Source organism: Orbicella franksi, chromosome 4 (genome assembly GCF_964199315.1).
Source record: "Orbicella franksi chromosome 4, jaOrbFran1.1, whole genome shotgun sequence".
Taxonomy (NCBI): Eukaryota; Metazoa; Cnidaria; class Anthozoa; order Scleractinia; family Merulinidae; genus Orbicella; species Orbicella franksi.
In genome coordinates, this window is record NC_138148.1 from 17,899,801 (window position 1) to 17,917,552 (window position 17,752).

The window sequence follows — 17,752 nt, forward strand, 5'->3', positions numbered from 1 at the left end:
CGTCCAAACGCACCAAGGGCGTGGTCTTTTCCCGTAAACAGCCACAGAAAAGGGGCGGGATTGTTCAGTTCCTGACAAGTGTTCTGATTGACCAAAATTATGTCGCCGTAGTTGTCATCTTAATCACATTTAAATCAAGCACGGAAACAGATATCTTCGTTTCTCTAGAAAAGATCGTTTCACTAAGGTTTAGGCCCAGTTCAGACGTCGTGCTTCTGCCATGCCGAATTAAATTCAGGAATCAAGTTCGACAAAAGCACGGCCTCTGAATCAAACTTTTGAATTAAGTTCGGCAAGTAATTAAGTTCGACAAGCTCTGCCGTGCTAAACAACTCTGGCACGCCAGCGATTCAAATGTCGCGCCTCTTTCGCGTCAAACAAAATTCGTAAATTATAGTAATGTATTTTGGCGGGATTGCGTTCCCACGGGGACTTAGGAGGAGAATTGTTACGAGGCATCAGTAAATTCTAAATTTGATTCGACTCTGGCACGACGTCGGAATCAGAGTTGTTTTTCTGCCTTGTCATAGTCGACCCAAATTGCAATTGAGTTCGGCACGGCAGAAGCACGACGTCTGAACTGAGCCTTAGGAACATTTAAGTCGCCAATTATTTCTCCCTGCATGACATTTTAGTTTCCTTTTCTTTCCGTGTCACGAAATAAAATTTAGTTTCGAGAAGTTATTTTTGCTGAACTTGTTTACCTTGTGAATTACAAGCGTTTACCCTGATAACATTCACTATGTCAATAAATCACTCTGAAACGGAAAACAGCACTATTTCTTTGTTGAACTAAACAAAACTAACTGCTTCCATCGGCTCAAAATATCGCATTGGTAGACAAGTCGCTATCAAGTCCAGTGCGCAGTTTTCTTGTGTAAGATAATACCGAGAAACGAGAGTTTCACTGAAATGTTGCAAATGACACATTTTGTTGCGATGCACCGAGTTTTGGCTGAAATTTTGCCGCCGTATTTACATTAACAATTACGAACTTTACTCTGATTGGATATTACAAATCACTATGTAAATAGTTCACCCTGAACTGAACACAATACCGTTTCGTTTCTGAGGAAACGAAACAAAAATGAAGACAAATCAGAGCAGCCATATTAAAGCTCAAAAGAACAAACACACTCTCGGACGGAATGGACGTCATGGATATGCGGCCTGGCCTTCAAGATCCTTTCAAAATGGCGGCTCCCAGTTTCGAAATTTTCACTTCTTTTTCATTGGGATCGCATCCACTTCAGAAGCTAAAACAACGGTGAGTAACTCAACTCAATGTGAACTTTTTATTGGTGATGGAAAAAAATACACGGTTTTCGGAGTGACCTTCTCCTTTAAACATGAATTAAACACGTTTCCCCCTATCTCTCATACTAGGTTTGGTTTTGTCCACAAAGTCGTGTCATTGTTTTATGTTCAGGCGAATCTTTGTTCACACTTTTTGCCTCATTAACATATGCTTATCGCTATCTGATGACGCTAATAAAAGAAAAACTCTGAATATTGAAAGGGAATAACAGTTTCAGTTATCTCTGAAAATTTGAGCCCAATACACGGAATGGTTTCGGAGAAATTCTCTTCTAAAAACTCGAAATTTTACAGAGAAATGTATGGCTCATTAACTTTTTTGCCACACAGCAATTTCGCAATTTTTGATGGCGGATATTTCCTTCAATATTTCTTGCAAAGAGCTGAAAATTGCACAAATTGCTCAACTTAATCAACTTTTTCAACTTTTGCATTTAGTTCATATATACGGCCACGGCGTCTATGAGTCAAGTCGTATGCTAATGCCAAAAAATGTAAACAATGACGTCAGCAAAGATTCGTGTGGTGCATGTTTACAAAGTGGCGTCTGTTTCGTCGATCCCGACGCAAAAATTGTCAAGACGAGTTTTCCTTCCTATCGCTCCATCTTTGATCAAAATACACTTTTGGAGACCTCACAAACGAACAGGAAATGTGCTCAAGAAAGCTCGAGTGGAAAGAAATGGGTTTTGAAGTCTTAAAAGTTGCGATGTCTCCAAGATACATTTGGACGACGAGGAATAGAATGCACAAAACGAACTATTCGGTATGAATGCTTTATGGTCTGGGGGAAAAGGTAAGCTGCCCTCCTTCTACTGTATTGCATTTTGAATTTTCTAAAAATACTCGCGGGACGTATGATTTAAAATTAAATGCGCTTTCAATATTTCGCAATTCGCTAGGAAGCGATTCGGAAAACGTCACATGACATTTCGTCAAGTTCCCCTCTCGCTGGGACTTAAATACCACAAATGTGATAAGCTATAGAGATTGAACACAACTGCCAAACAAATGCGAAATACGATATACGCCAAATAACAAATACCATAACAAATACAAAATATCAAACGACAAACAAATGCCAAACAGACGATCTGTTACCTGAATAACACCTGTAATATCATGGGTGACAAATTACTCCTTAATTTTGGCGCGAAATTTCAGCGTTAATTCATAATTTCACATGTGAAATTACAAAATTGCTATGGCAACATCTCTTGTATGTCGATCAGTGCCAAGATGGCGTCGAGATTTAAGACGGTGACCATTGAAGAAGTTACGGAATTAAAAGAAGCGGCAGAAAGCTTAAATACGTGAAAGAGCACAGTTAACTGGGTGAGGGTTTTTGAGAAGTGGTGAGACGAAAATAGACTTGAGAGAAACCTAGAGATGAATCTTCCTGAGCAGTTGGATGACTGAAGTACTCGAGCGGTTTTACGCCTTCGTGTGTAAACAAAACGGAACCGATTACGAACCTGGGTCCCTAAAACTGATTATCTAACCACTCAGTCCGAAAAACGGTGGTCAGAAAGCTGAAGGCCAAGGAAGTTCCAAACTCAGTGGCCACGTTTACAATTTCCAAAACTGTCATGTGGTGATAAACCAAGGACATGCCGGGCAGGCTAACGCTTCGTGCACAACAAGCCGCGATGTATAATTTGTCCGCAACCATGCTCCTTGCCAGCTCTGAAGGTTTTTCAACTTTGTGCATTTTCGCTTGACTTTCGTTTAGGTAAGTTTTCTTAGACCATAAAGTGAGTTTTTAGTGATAATTTCACTTCAAAACAAACTGTCAAAACTTTATACGACCTCGTGCAAAATTTTAGTTTCAGCTCATTTCAACGAGCGCCGTTATCATTTCATTCATCAGTTCATGACGACACTTGCCTTAATTTTGAAACATTGTGAACAAGCACGAAGAATTCGAAAGGTCTTTTTTGAGAAGAAACTCAGAAAATTACGAACTTTAGCAATAATGTGTGCTTTAAACTAAAACTATATTCTTCTTAATGCTCTCGGTTTTCTGGCGATAGAATAAACCAGTAAAAAAGTTACGGTTTTGAGCGTAATTTGTCACCCACGATATTAAAAGGTAATCAAATGGTTTTCTCGTGAAATTAGGAAATAATTTCACTTGCGTTTTGTCAAAATTCTGATAATTTCCCGAGCCTTTTTAGGCTCGGGAAATTATCAGAATTTTGACAAAACGCAAGTGAAATTATTTCCTAATTTCACGAGAAAACCATTTGATTACACATTCAAATACACCGAGGTCAGGAGCAAATGATTATCGAAGGTAATCCTACAATACCCGAGCAGTTTGACAATCAAAATAAAATACCAGTTCAGTTGTCAAGCAATTGTCAGTACAGAAATGCAGATAAAAATGTAAATGCACGGAAGACTACCGTTGTCTCCCATCCTCAGTTTAGAATGACACGTGAAAGAGAACCCTCCAGAAGTTGTTACAAAATGGTTACCAGACTTTGTAATGGCAAAAAAACAAAACAAAAACAAAAACAAAAGCAAAAATGTCGGTGAAATTATACATAAAGAAATTGATGTCACGAAATCCTCCAAGCTGAAGGCTATATTGTGTGGATACGATCGTTGTCATTTCTTAGAGCTATGTAGAAGTTCAAAATTCATAATTTTCTCAAAGAAGTATTTCATTAGACCAAGTTTAAGCTTGTGCATTTTTCGAACAAGGACTCCAAAGCATAAAAACTTGCCTTTGTTTTGTATGATAACTGAAGGTAATATTTTCAGAAAATTAAGGCAGCTCCAAATGAAAACGTATCATTTTTTGAGCAGAATCATATCATTGAGTGGAGGTGTGGAGTCAAATCCTGGTCCTGCAAATGAGTATTGCAAATCAGTACCTTTTATATCACCCACAAATTCTGTCTGTTTATTAGAATTCAGATTGTCTCAGTTAGGCAGAGCTGCACTTGATGTTGGAGGAGGTGGTGATTGCTTTTTTAGGGCTGTATCACATCGACTCTATGGAAATCCTAATAGTCATTTCTATGTGCGCAGTGTTGGCATTCATATTGAGCGAATCACCCTGAACAATTTATAGAGAGTAAAACTGAGCATTCTTGGCTAGGTTATTTGGAAAGAATGTCATGCCAAGTAAAATGGGCTGATGCTATCATAATTAAAGCTGTTTCCAATTGTCTTTCTTTATCAATTCATATTGCTGAATCAAATCCAACTTTTTCTCCAGTTACTTTTGTTGAACCAGTGAATGTTAGAAATGCCCTAAACATTTACATTGAACACCTAGATGAACAATGGAGATAAGAGACAACAGGAAACAAACAAAATATGCAGAAAACAAACCAGTTGATGACAATGAAAAACGTAAAGCTTGCAGAAGAAAATACATGAGAGAATACATGAAAGCTGATGATAACTTTGGGATAAATGAGAATCAAACACAAGTACAAGGCTGTAACATTAATAGCAAAACATCTAGGAACAATAAAACACCAGGCTGCTAAAAGAAGAAAATTGAACCCAGAACATGTCAGAGAAATTGAGCAGCGCTCCTTCAGAAAACGAAAAGCAAAGAACCCACAGTACATAAGGCAAATAACCAAACAATCGGTAGGAAAAAGACAAAAGGCTGAGGCTCTAGCAAATGTATCGCAATTAACATGCAGCAGTCATGAGTTGCAGCCACAAGATAACAAATACGATGCAATTTCCATGACAAATTTGTTTCACAAAAACATTGCATGTGGCCCAGAATATGTATGCACTTGTTGTGACCAATAATGTGGTCCAAGTGCTCTGTACTGAAATATGCTCCAAACAAATGTACGGCATGTTCACTAGACATTGCTGAGTCCTGTCTTACTGGTTTTAAAAGTGTCGATGACACTGAATGGATCTGCATCACATGCAATAAAAAAAGTCTAAAAAAGCGATTGTCTAACTTGCAATAAAAAAGGTCTAAAACAAGGCAGGTTATCCAGCTGTTCTAAAGCCAATAGGATGGGTTTTCCTTATAAGCCTAATATCACCTAATATCACCTCGTATACCTTTCATGCCTATCCGTGAACTACTTAGGGGTGGTCAATTGTCTATTCATGGAAACATTGTCAATGTGCCAAGTGATGTAAATTCAACTGTTCATTGTCTCCCAAGGCCAATAAGTGAATCACAAACCATTCCAATAAAACTTAAAAGGCGACTTGGTTACAAGCGTCACTATCAGTTTCAGAATGTCAGACCTAAGAAAGTATTAGATGCAGCCAAATATCTTGTAGACACTAGTGAATTATTTAAAACTGAAGGCATAAAAGTGCAAAATTCATGGTAGATGGCATAACTTCACAATCAAGAAACCATGAAGAGTGGGGTGAGTTTGTTCAAAACCCTAACACATCCATTGCTGATGTGCAAACTAATGAAATTGTGACAAATTGTCAAAACAATATTTGCACTGCTGATGTTCATAATCCAGACAGACACTGAAGGATTATGTTTCCTGCCAAAATGTTATATGTATTAGATGAAGACCTTATTTCTATAAGCATGCTCAACTTATGGCTGCTTATTAACATGATGCACTTTTCAACTAAAACACCTTACAAATGGAACACTTCTTACAGTAGTTCCAAAAGAGGCAAAGTACAGCACTTCATAGAATAATTACCACATACCATGAGGTAGCTCGAAGGAGCCTTTGATTTGTTTCTATACCCCTTTAACGAAGGGTTTACACACTCCTGATTATGGTTAAAAACGAACATGAGTGTATTTCATTTTTTGTCTTCTAAGTCAAACACCCACGATTTTCCTGTATTGAATTTTCTGCAGCACTCGAAACGTACGGACGCATCCGGCAATTTCAGGAATTTAAATGAAGATAGAATCAGGAGTGTAGTCAATAAATTTATTAGTGAAAGGGGGAGAGTGAGACAGTTTTGCGTGCGCGCGCCGACCTGGCCGGAAAACAGGTTTTCTACTGTACAAATAACTGTGCAATTTACCAAATTGACGTCAGTTTTTTTATGCGTCTGTCCTCTTATTGATGATAAATTGCGTCATAACATTGTCAAAGTGACTGGCTCCGCAGTAAACTTTGACAATGTTATGACGAAATTTATCATCAATAAGAGGACACACGCATAAAAAACTGACGTCAATTTGTTTTTTACAAAAACAAGACCCCAAAATGGCCAAATGCCGGGATAAATGAAGGGAAAAGACGCTGTAAACTTGCCGTAAACAAAGATAACTGAATTTTATTCAAAATGACGCGAACATTGTCAATACCTTTTCTCGCTTTTTGATCGACTACTTAAAAAAGTCCATAAAATATCATTAGTTAAAAAGTTCACAGTTTGACAGCTGAAAGTTTAACTTGAAAGCTTGCATATTAAAATTTTATCCGTCTTTACTCTTATTGATGATAAAAATGAGCCAATCAGCGCCCGGGAAATTAGACAGTTATTGTAAAAAATCGCTGTATATTTGTACTGTTATTTGGGCGGTATTCGCTGCAGCTGGGATAATAATGCTATGTAAATACAGTTCGCATTGGTCTCAGTGAATTGGTATTTTACGAAAGTATGGTAGTTAGATTTGACGTAACGTAGACCGAATCTGTATTTGATTTGCTAATGTTAAAAAAGACGTGTCACGATCTGTGTTACGCGACATTAAGAACTATCACGCATCACGCAGATCAATGGTGAAACATTGCAAAGCACGTGCCTCTGGGAGTAAAAACCTACAAGCTTGTTTCGTCTATGACACGGATGTTTGGCTCCAGCGTGACAGGAGCAGCCGGGAGGTCAAATCCCTGCCTTTTTCCCGAGGGAAGAAAACCGTGTTTCCAGGATGGCGTGACATTGGGTGACAAACGATTAGTTGCCTCAGTAAAGGGCCACAGCGTTGGATTGTAAGAATGTTTGCCATTCAGTGATGACGCCACACTTTTGACGGACAAAGGGCGCTGGGACCATTGCTGTCGAATGTCGCGCAAGCTTAGCATTTGGTAATACTTGTTGACTGCATAGCCTGCTTGTTGGTCACGCTCCCTTTCCAGCCGCATCACGTGACATCTGTCTTGACGGTGCCGTTTTGATAGAGCTTCTACCTTTGCCTTGATGTTGACGAGGAAACTGTCGACAAGTGGAGACATCTCGTTCTTAAGATCTTTACTTTGCTTTAAAACTGCAAGAAACAATAAAAATCAAGTGGTAGTGATGCGAGTCAGGTACCCTTGAACAAGAAGCATTGACTCGCACGCTTTTACTGGAAAGTTAAAATGTTCTGAATGTAAATTTTTATCGCGGCTTAAAAGCTTTAACAGTTTAATAGAAGATTTATATGCGGAAACTATTGAATGGCAAGTCATAAAGGTGATGTCATCAGGTCTGGCTTTCAAACGAGTGAAAACCAACTTCGTCTCCAGGGTCTTCTAGTTTTGTTCGAAATAGCGACCGAGAAGACCGTGGGAACGAAGTGAGCGAGCACCTTCGCCACTCTAATGAAAATTCAATTAGGGTCAGATTCTTTGAGATCGCACGAGGGTCGGAAGGTCGATGAGAAGACATAAGTTTGAACTTGAGTCAACCATCGCGGATATCAGGTTTATTTGTTCTTCTTTGTTTCGAGCTTTACCAGAATTGTAGCAGCTCTCGTAAGCTGCTATGGTTTTATAATTGTAGCAGCTGTTATTGTCTTAGGCTACGGGCATTGCTTCTGTGGCTTGTTCTATATTGTCCTCCCAAAGGGTATGAGGCCATTTATGTGAGACCTTATTCTTACGATAGCTGCTACCCGACCCAACTTTGCGGGAAAAGATAATGTATACTGGATGAACTGGCGCGCGTGTGGGTTAATTAGCGATGCTTTAACAACCCTGCAGCAACCCCGAGGCTATAAGAAAAAAAATCTCATTTCCTTGGACTCTCAGTTTACAAAACAGAAATGGTGCTGTATCCCGTAAGTTATGGAGTCATGTTCACTGACTTTCAAATTTTGAAGTACGCTAATACCCCAAGCCTTCATATTTCGGCGAGGGAAACCTGGAGGTCTGCGCGCTCTAGACGTATAAACAATTGTAGGTTTTGGAGAGGTACCCTTTTGAGTGTCTACCAAAAAAATTGCGCTTCTCGTTTTCTGTGAGCGATAGTCAACTACGTTGCGCCTCGTTGACTATTTAAACAATCCAGTGTTTCTGTCGAGGAACTATCGGTTGATAGTTGCTCCACGGAAATTTGATGTTCTTAAGACAAATATGCCAGTTTTAAGACCATCAAATTTCCAAGGGGCAACTATCAGACCGATAGTTCCGAGACATAAACACCCCATTGTCTTTGTTTTTCAGGGCTACATTTCCTTCTGCGCGCCTGAATTATTTTCAACTTTTTTTAAGATGACATCAAACGAAGCGAGTAGCCACACTTCTTAAAACAAATTGCGTTTTCCAATTTTTTATTCCGTAAGCCCCCTTGTTTACAGAGAAATTTTCACGGACGAGTACTATCCATCCGGGTATTTTCCTTGGACGGGGACTATGGGCTGATAGTGTCTCTCCGCCGAACAATCGGAGAAAATCTAGTGGTAAACTCTAATGGCTCATAGAAAACGAGTAATGGGCGTATTGTTAACTATGAAATTGCAGCTCATAAAACAAGAGGGAGCTCTTTGCAATGTTAACACACCTTTACTGGTCTTCTTTCGACGACTTTCATAGATGATTCCCAAAACACAAGCAAGAAGCAACAAGGCAGCGATAATTATGACTGCGGTGATGAATTGCGGTGAGCTTATGGCAAAAAGACTTGTGGACTGCTGTTCAGCTGGGCTATCGTCTGGTTCCTAAAAAAAATCAAAAGAATAGAGTGTTTTCACAGGACGTCACAATAGTGGCGTTCCAAAACATGAAATGGCGACCATGTTGTTGTCCCATACCACTCCTTTGGGAGATGCACTCTTTTCTTATATAAACACTTTCTCTTGTTCCAATAATTTTGCAAGGCTGGTTTTGTTTATATCGCACTGCGCAGCGACTGGGGCCTACTGTCGGTGGTCGGCTACTGGGGACTTAGTCCCGCTTTCAACAAGGCATTGGCACTGAAGACTTGTGGAAACTTCTAGGAACCGTGCTGTGGATTGTCAGGTATTCTAATTCTAAGTTAATTCAGGAGCAGCCAGCGAGCAGATTTGCAAGATTTAATCAGGAGCCACAAAATCCATTTCCATAGAAAAATAATAAATAAATGAATAGAGAAGTTTTCTCTTTGTTGGGAAAATTTGAATCTGTTCCGCATTCGGAAGAGGAACATGTCTGACATGTTCATTTCCCACGACGGTTTCTGCTAAAATTTCCCAGTTTGCAAGCATACAGCCAAAACATGATTGCACGAAAGATAGTGTGTATGGAAGGCTAGCAGTGACAGACTCCTTCGTTTGTCTTATAGACCCAATCTCACCTTAAGAATCTTAACATTTTCCTCGATCTTCTGGAACACGCTCGCTGTGTGCGCCTTAATGTGCTCTGTAAAGCAATCCTCCAGTTTCATAGAGTGACCTGCTAGGACCACACCGTAACTAGCCTTGTAATCGTAGACGCGGACAATCCTGAAGCGAGGGTCATCAAACAGATGCTTGTGAGAGGACAGCACATAAAGGTCCACCAAGGCTCCTTTCACTTCCTGGTCTCTCAGTGCTTGGCTGATTTCCTCGTAAGTCCTGTAGCTGCGAACTGCATTGATTCAAACGAGGTAATAAGATGTATAAGTGTCTGCTTTAGGTCAGTAGCGGAAATGTTAGGAAGGAAGCATTCCACTCTGGCGAGTTTATTTGTTTATTTGTTTGTTTTGTGATTCAGGGAAAGCATCGTTACTATAGTTACATGACTCATGCTATTCTAAATCGCAAAGTAGGCTAACATGAATGTACTTGCCATATAACGACATATGTCCCAGTGGTGAGTACCATGCCATACAAGTGCTGTGATAAAAAGGATTATCACTCGAGGCATTTATTCCTTCCTTTTCATTGACCGAGAGCCCACCACGCTACCTGCAACTAACTGCCTACAAATAATAGTCTGCTCATGTGTTTTGCTGCAAATAATATTCTGCTCATGCGTAATTGTAACCACGCTGTTCTGTGAAAAATGGAAGATCGCTTCCCTGAACTGTCAGGGAGTGATTAAAATAAGAAAACAAACTTGGGGATCGAAAGATAAAACAATTATTTAACTCGGTTATCGCAAAATATCGTGATTTTTCAGTGTCTCGCAGATCACGAAATTTTTCTCAACCTCGTCCAATAATTTTTCACTACGTGCTTGGCATGATCGAAAGTGGACAACTAGTGCAAGTAGAATAGATTTTCAAAGGACAACTTGATTGCCACGTAACAAGAGAAAGTTCTAACGGCTTGCGTTTGTCCCACCTGGGTCTCATTCTTTTTTAAAGGAAACTGTCGACATCCCTGACCTGGATCATATTAGGTAAGCCTGGATTAGATCATGGTGGTTCACCTACATGACTCACCTGTGTTCATCCTGGCATTTTTGCGGACACCGAGTCGAAAATCAGAATTGTTCGCAATAGCTGCAACCTATACATACAGGTTTGGAAAAATAAATAAAGCAGAAATAAGGGACATAGTTAGAACAAGACGAACATGCCGGCTTAAAAGCCGCTTGCTTATTAAAATTTCCTTATAAAAGGCGCTCTCTAAATGATAACTTGTGTTCACCGTTTCAAGCCAAGTTCTGAGTACAGAGTTTGATCCTGGAGACGTCAACAACGACGACGACGACGACAAGACGACGACCTCAACGACGACGGGCGACGACGGGCGACGACGACCTCAACGACGACGGGCGACGACGACAACGACGACGACGACGACCCCGACCACAACAACCAAGACTAAGACCGTACGACGACGAAAACTGTGACGAAGTCAACGTCGACGAAAGTTTCTATAAAGTATAGTTTTTAGGTTATGGTTTAACCTAGCAGCTTTTAACCAACTCCAAAGCTCTATACCTGGTTGCTATAGCACGATTAAGTTAAGGTCACTTCCCACCTTCAGAGGCCAAAAAAAATCGTTTTTTCTTTTATTTGACAAAATTTAAGTTCGTCATTTTACCTAGTGTTTCCAATGGAAAAACATTAAAAATCTCAAAAAGCGGCCGAGTTATTTAGAAAAACGTATTTTCAAATAAAGTTAATAAACTAGGAAGGTGTCATAATCTTGTCAACGGGCGAGAACCCTGGGGATATTTTCACGGCAAACACTCATCGCTCGTTTTTCATGTCATTTGCATATTTTTATTTACATCACGCACTTGACAAAAATTCCCACGTGAAAGCTCGTTACGCTAACTCCTATGGAAAAATCAAAAGCAGAAAAAAGTCCTTGGGTAAAGAAAACGAAAAAAACCTGCCCAAAGAAGAAAGAAAAACCTCCATATTGTCAAGGAAAGAAAAAAAAACCTTGCCGGAAGCGACAAAAGCTCTTGGTTTGGCCAAACGCCTTCGACAATCTCGACATCTGCTGAAGATCCGGAGCGTTCAAATATCCTTGGAACAAGTAGCTTAAAAATCAAAGTCAACGTCAGTGTAGGCTTCGAACAAGATTCTTCGTCGGAATCTGGCAGACGCGATGAAGAAAATGAAACCTACCCAGGGGAACTCATTTCAGCAATAAGGGTATTTCTTAAGCTGTCCGTCGATTCCTTAACGTTTTGTTTTTCAGCGGCACATTTTCCGCCTTAAACATTTTTGGCGCGGGTTTTGCCTTTTGCCTTCGCCTTTGGCGTCTTTGCCCGTCATATTACGTGGCCGTCCTAAATTGAACTCCACTGAGCGAGATGAAAAAAAAAAATGTTGCAATGCGATGCTTTTCCCGGGAAATCTTGATCTATTGTCAGAGACACTAGGAGGTCTTGTTGTTCCATTGGTTTGCGGTTTTATTAGGCGGGATAATCTCCGGGCGTGGCGCGAGTTGTTTACGAACCCTTACAAGCTAAAATCTCGCATTTGATTTTTGGCGGAATACATCCACTACTCTAACTTTAGATGTGGATATCTAGACAACCAATCAGAATATCGAAAAAGCCCGACACAGTTTTGTTGATTGATGCCTTGTGAATAAGACTGTGCAGCCATTTTGCTCGTACTGTGGAATCCGATAGCCGATAAATTCAATAGAAGAAGCCTCGCTCGTTTCACGCCTTACCGCCTCCTGACACTTACTAAAAGAAAGCATTGCGGAAATTGTATTTTTTTCGTAAAGTACATTTATTAAGCTTTCTTATGACATATAGTTTGTTGGGGTTTTATTGAAACTGGCGCGCGTACGATTTTTTTTCCCGAAGGGCACCTGCGAAGGTGGGAAGTAACCTTAATCCAGGATAGCGCGATCTGATTTCAGTTTTCAGTGTAATGTTTAGGCTGAGCAAGGGTTTTTTGGTTGTATTTTTGTCCTTCACTTTTGAATCTGATAATCTTAAGCTCTACAAAAATAGCAGTAAAAATTATTTTGTACAATAACTGGAAAGAAAAATTTTGATTAAATTTTAATCCTGGATAAGCGTTGATCGGCTCACGAGCAACTAGACGAGAACTTAGCGACAGGCGTCTTGCAAATTTTACCAAACTCGCTGCACGCCAACAACTACCGGCACCTTACAAACGACTCAGTCACCACCTAAAAAAAAACCGACAGACGGACTTCAAAAAGACTGACTTAATTTGACTAAAAATAGACGGATCGACACCTACTAGAACCGACCAATGACTGCTGACAAAATACACGAGTCTTTCCGCCAATACCATCACGACTAAACTGACCAACACTTTCAACGGGCAGACTTATAACAACATTCACTGACAAACACTATGCACTTGACTCTGAAGATGACTTATGCTCGGGTTTTCGAAGCGTCAGTAACCAACAACAGTTCTTTTCAGAACTACCCTCACCCGGACGATCACACTATACGAACTACCGATACTTCTTGGTTCAAACCATTTACCATTTTTCGCTCTTTTTCATTTGCCGTGATCGATATTAGTATGAAAGCTTAATCCCGTGTTCTTGACAATTAGAATCAGAGTTAATAAGTTTAAATAGAAAAGGGTAAACCATGCTCTGGACACAGCTGAGAGGTACGCATGAATTTCCGTCAGTTTTACGAAGATCCATTTTTTATAAAATTGTCGTTGTCCTTCTTTCACGATGTAAAAAAGAACAGATGCAAAGGTGACGAAGTCGATTGCTACACTTCTACCCCTCCCAATCCCCACTCAACATTGCTTGCGTACGGGGGGCCCTTGCGTACACCATGGCCAGAACTGGTATATCAGCGCATGTTTCTAGTTTCTAACATTGCAAAGGGAAATTAATAATTAAAGGTTACATTTTAAATTTCAGTATCGCCTAATGCTTTTTGGAGTGTTTGACGAGGCTTAAAACTTATAACTCTAAACCTTTGTTCCATCTGGTAAAATGTTTTCAACAATGGTTTCTAACCAGTGAAACTCGCGCCTTTGACTATACTTACCTCGGCACCGTAGAGTGGTATGTACGGTCCTGTGTATCCGAAGTCTGTCAAAGCCGTGGCGATTTTTCCAGTCAATATGGCAATAACAACGAGGCCGCACATGGTCCAAGCAATCGCAAACACGCGAGACAGCACCCATTTCGGACAGCGGTCACCGTACCTGCAAAAGTTTCGTCGAGAGACTTCAAATTTATCCTATCACTGGGTGAACTGCTGCAGCAAAAAACTGACCGCGGTCTTAACTCTAGTTGGATACTCTACGCTAAGTTGGTGGGGCCCAAGTGTATAGACTAACTATAATCCGATTGTCGACCGACAAGGCAGCCGATACCTGAAACAGTTTTGCCAAGTATCGCTGGACTCGCGGTATTTTACGCAACTATTCGTCTTAGGTTGTCTTTAAAGAGTCGCCTGAAAGGTCAGCTCTTGCTTCAATTACAGCTGCCAGCTGCCTCGTGATTTGAAAGAAGCCAAATTTTCCCAAATGAACATGCGACTCTTCTGTCGGAAAGTGGGTCCTGTGTACTTCAAGCAGTGTCAGCCGATCACTGATCGATTCTGTCACCTGACTGCACTTATGGTACTCTTTCCGTCAAAGAGGCCTCGTTATCTAACGAGGAAACTAGACCAAAAAGAGGCGCGGGGCAGGGGGCAGATAGGACGTGGTGAACTGCGGGAATAAAGAGGAGACAAGGCAAATTCCCGTGCGCTTGTGTTCGTCATTTGTGTCTTTTTCTTTAACACCCATTGCAGCGACTCTTCTTATGTCGAGACATGCTGTTTAGGGTAGAGTCGGTGCAGTAACGCCACACCGATATACCACCGACAGTTGATCGATATTTCATCGATACTATCAGCCGATACATGGTAGTTACATTTTGACATGTCACGACAAAGTCTGACTCACCCAACCGTAGTAGACGTGACGAAAGCCCACCACACTCCTTCGGAGGCTCCTTTAAAGAAGGATCTTGGAAATTCTGTTCTGTTTGATCGAGATTCCTACAAGGTAAACACATGTATTCACGTTGGCTAATTCTTCTTTGATTATGTCTTCCTAGTTTATTGTGAAAAGGTTATTGCCATTTATCGTGGTAAAATACAATGATAAGGCCAAAGTAACATTATCCGCTGTCGTGTTCTAAATAACACCGAGATAATGTCGACACCCTGCTAACTAAATATTCCTACGGTTTGGTGACAGTTTTTTTTACTTCGCCTCTGAATGGTACTCACACACACAAAATAAACCTTGCAGAACATTGTCTTCCTCTTGCGGTTTATCAATTTTCGACTTTGTTATGCAAATGAATAGAATCTAGTTTTTTCTATTTCCAAATATTCGAATTCGTCCAGTTTCACATACCATCATCCACATAACCATGCCTGCTGCAAGCATCATGATAAACGTCAAAATAAGCAACGGCCATGATTGAATGAAAACATTTACGATGGCGGAAGCTTTCTCGCCGGGGTCCATAACAGTGATGAAGGCCACACCCGGAGACTCAGCCAACTTGACGTAACGATAGATAGAGTAGTGAGTCTGTCCCTGATAGCCATTTACTGGAACACTGAAATCCGTCAGAGAATCGATGCTGCTAATAAGTGCCTCGACGCCAGACTTCTGCGCTGGGTTCCCTCTCCCGTCGAGCTCAAAGTTGATGGCAGACGCTGATTTTCCATTGGGTAAACGGCAGTCACTGCAGCAATATTCAACCGCGTCTTCTAAGATGCGAGGAATAAAGCCTCCAACTGCGCCGTCCTCGTAAGTGATGTACGGGGGGAATGGGTACCATGTTGTCTTGAACACCCGTGGGCAGTTACACGTCGCTGAAAATTAATCAAGCAAAAATGAGTGCACGAAATGCTATTTATAAGAGCTTTAAAGCCAAATCTTAACGTGCAATCAGATTCCATTCGTGCGAAAGTATTTTCATAATCTTCGCACCCCTTTATGTTAATTCTTCGCGCCAAGATTGCTTCAAATGCTGTAATTTGCATGATCTAACATATATTTTTCCTTGATAATGAAGTCATGACTACCCCGAAACGTCGGATTTTATCGTTCGTTTTTACCGTTTCATGTTTTGAAAAATGAGTTACTGAAGTGTCACGGGTTTGTCCTATTCAGTTGAAGGACTGGTGCCTAAAGACCTACAGTTTAAACTGAAATGAGGTAAGGCCTACATGGAGTTGGCCTCCAAAATTAGAAGTGACCTGGCGAAGAAAAAGACGGAGGCATGCTCACTGTTTTAGTTGTTTTGTACACGAAATAATCGTAAAAATGAGGTGGCCTTTCAATCCTGGAGTTGAATCTGACAAGAGTTAACGGTTGCTTACGTTTACGTGTGTGGATGAAGTTTCAGAGTGTGACCATTCAAAGAAAAGCTTTTTAGTGATACTATCATGTGACTCTTATGCTGCAGAAGGTGGTCTGTGTATGAAATCCTAGAATGTGAACTTTCAGATCTAGATGAAAGTTATTGTGCGTACTTCCATGCGCTACTGTATATTTTGCTGCAAAAGGCGGGTCTAGGTTATTTAAGTCTGGGTATGAGCCCATAGGTAGTGTATACCACTCAAATGAAAGCTACTGAGTAGTACTTTCACGTGATACTTCTTAATTATGCTCTGTAAGGTGGTTTTAAGTCTTGAGTTTGTGAATGATATGATAGTGTGTAACCATTAAAATAGAAGCTATTAAGAAAGACGTTGTTCCTGGATTTTAAGTCTGTGGATGTAACCCTGCTGTGTGATCATTCAAATAAAAGCTATGGAAATGTGCTAAAAAGGAAAACTATATAATTGAGGAATTCAATGGCTAAGTAAACGCCTCACTTACATCCGTCTTTGATCTGGGATCTCGCTCCGTCACCTTTAATCGTGAAAGCTGCAATTTCCAAATTGTAAATGGCGAAATTATCGAGAAGTAATATGGTGGTGTTGTAGTCATATGGCCCAAAGATTTTTTTATCTATCTGGGTGGTAACAGGCAGGCCTGTCTGTTGAATCTTCGTGTAATAAATGTGGTAGCCCAACAGAATACCGTGAACAAAACCATCCGGTATTGGGCCCCAGGTCACCGACATCTTGAAGTCCCCGCTGCGTGATATGGGCATAAAGTTGGTCGGTGGCATGCTGGGAACTAAAATATAACAAACGTCAGACTTACATTATCCTGAATAATACTGCGCGTTTTTTGTTTTTACTAATTGAGCGCGAGGGCCGTACTGGCGAATATTGGTCCGAGGTCGTGGCAGTACGGACCGAGCGCAGCGAGGTCCGTACAGAAACGACCGAGAGCCAATATTCCAAAGTACGGCTCCAGCAAGCCAGGTTAGTAAGTAGCTTGTTACATGGCACTCCGCCCTTCCAGGTTGAATTTGCGGGCTTTCGAAAGCCAACAATACACGGCTTATGTCCGTTTGCACGGGAACGTATGGCAAAATCCCGATCAAGAAAGAACCAATGAGAACACTCGGGTTTACCTCAAGACTGCTACCTTGCCATACAATAATATGAATTAGGTTCCTAAAAGAGATTAGCTTAGACGAATTTTATTCGTTTTCGCCTTCTTCTAACCTTAATTTCTTGCTCTTTGAAAGCGTCAGACGTGAGTAAACGCTAAGAGGGTCCGCTCTAGATGTTTCGTACAACTCTTCTTTTGCTGACAATGGCTTTGAAATTTGATTTTCGCCTTAGGTTGACGAAAACAAGAAAAAGGTAGCTTATAGGAACAAAAATAATCTCGATTGAGAAGATTAAAATGAACGTTAAACTCAAAATGTGACTATCTCAGATTTTGTTCAGGATAAATCTGACCCTTACGATGGAACAAAGGGGAATAGTCTTTTCACTTAAATAATAGTCTGCGA

At 40.6% G+C, this 17,752-nt stretch overlaps 1 protein-coding gene across 2 annotated transcripts in view; it reads right to left on the bottom strand.

Moving 5' to 3' along the window:
- Positions 1-5,824: 5,824 nt before the first annotated feature.
- Positions 5,825-17,752, bottom strand: part of LOC145484700 (protein sidekick-1-like) — a 38,344-nt gene continuing 26,416 nt past the window's right edge. For both annotated transcript variants that reach the window (XM_081463310.1, XM_081463311.1), the window contains 8 exons: positions 16,720-17,022; positions 15,241-15,707; positions 14,782-14,876; positions 13,875-14,034; positions 10,849-10,915; positions 9,778-10,049; positions 9,007-9,163; positions 5,825-7,510 (listed from right to left, as the gene is read on the bottom strand). In XM_081463310.1, the coding sequence (XP_081319436.1) occupies positions 7,065-7,510; positions 9,007-9,163; positions 9,778-10,049; positions 10,849-10,915; positions 13,875-14,034; positions 14,782-14,876; positions 15,241-15,707; positions 16,720-17,022 (1,967 nt within the window). In that variant the 3' untranslated portion in view covers positions 5,825-7,064. The remainder of the gene's footprint in view (positions 7,511-9,006; positions 9,164-9,777; positions 10,050-10,848; positions 10,916-13,874; positions 14,035-14,781; positions 14,877-15,240; positions 15,708-16,719; positions 17,023-17,752) is intronic.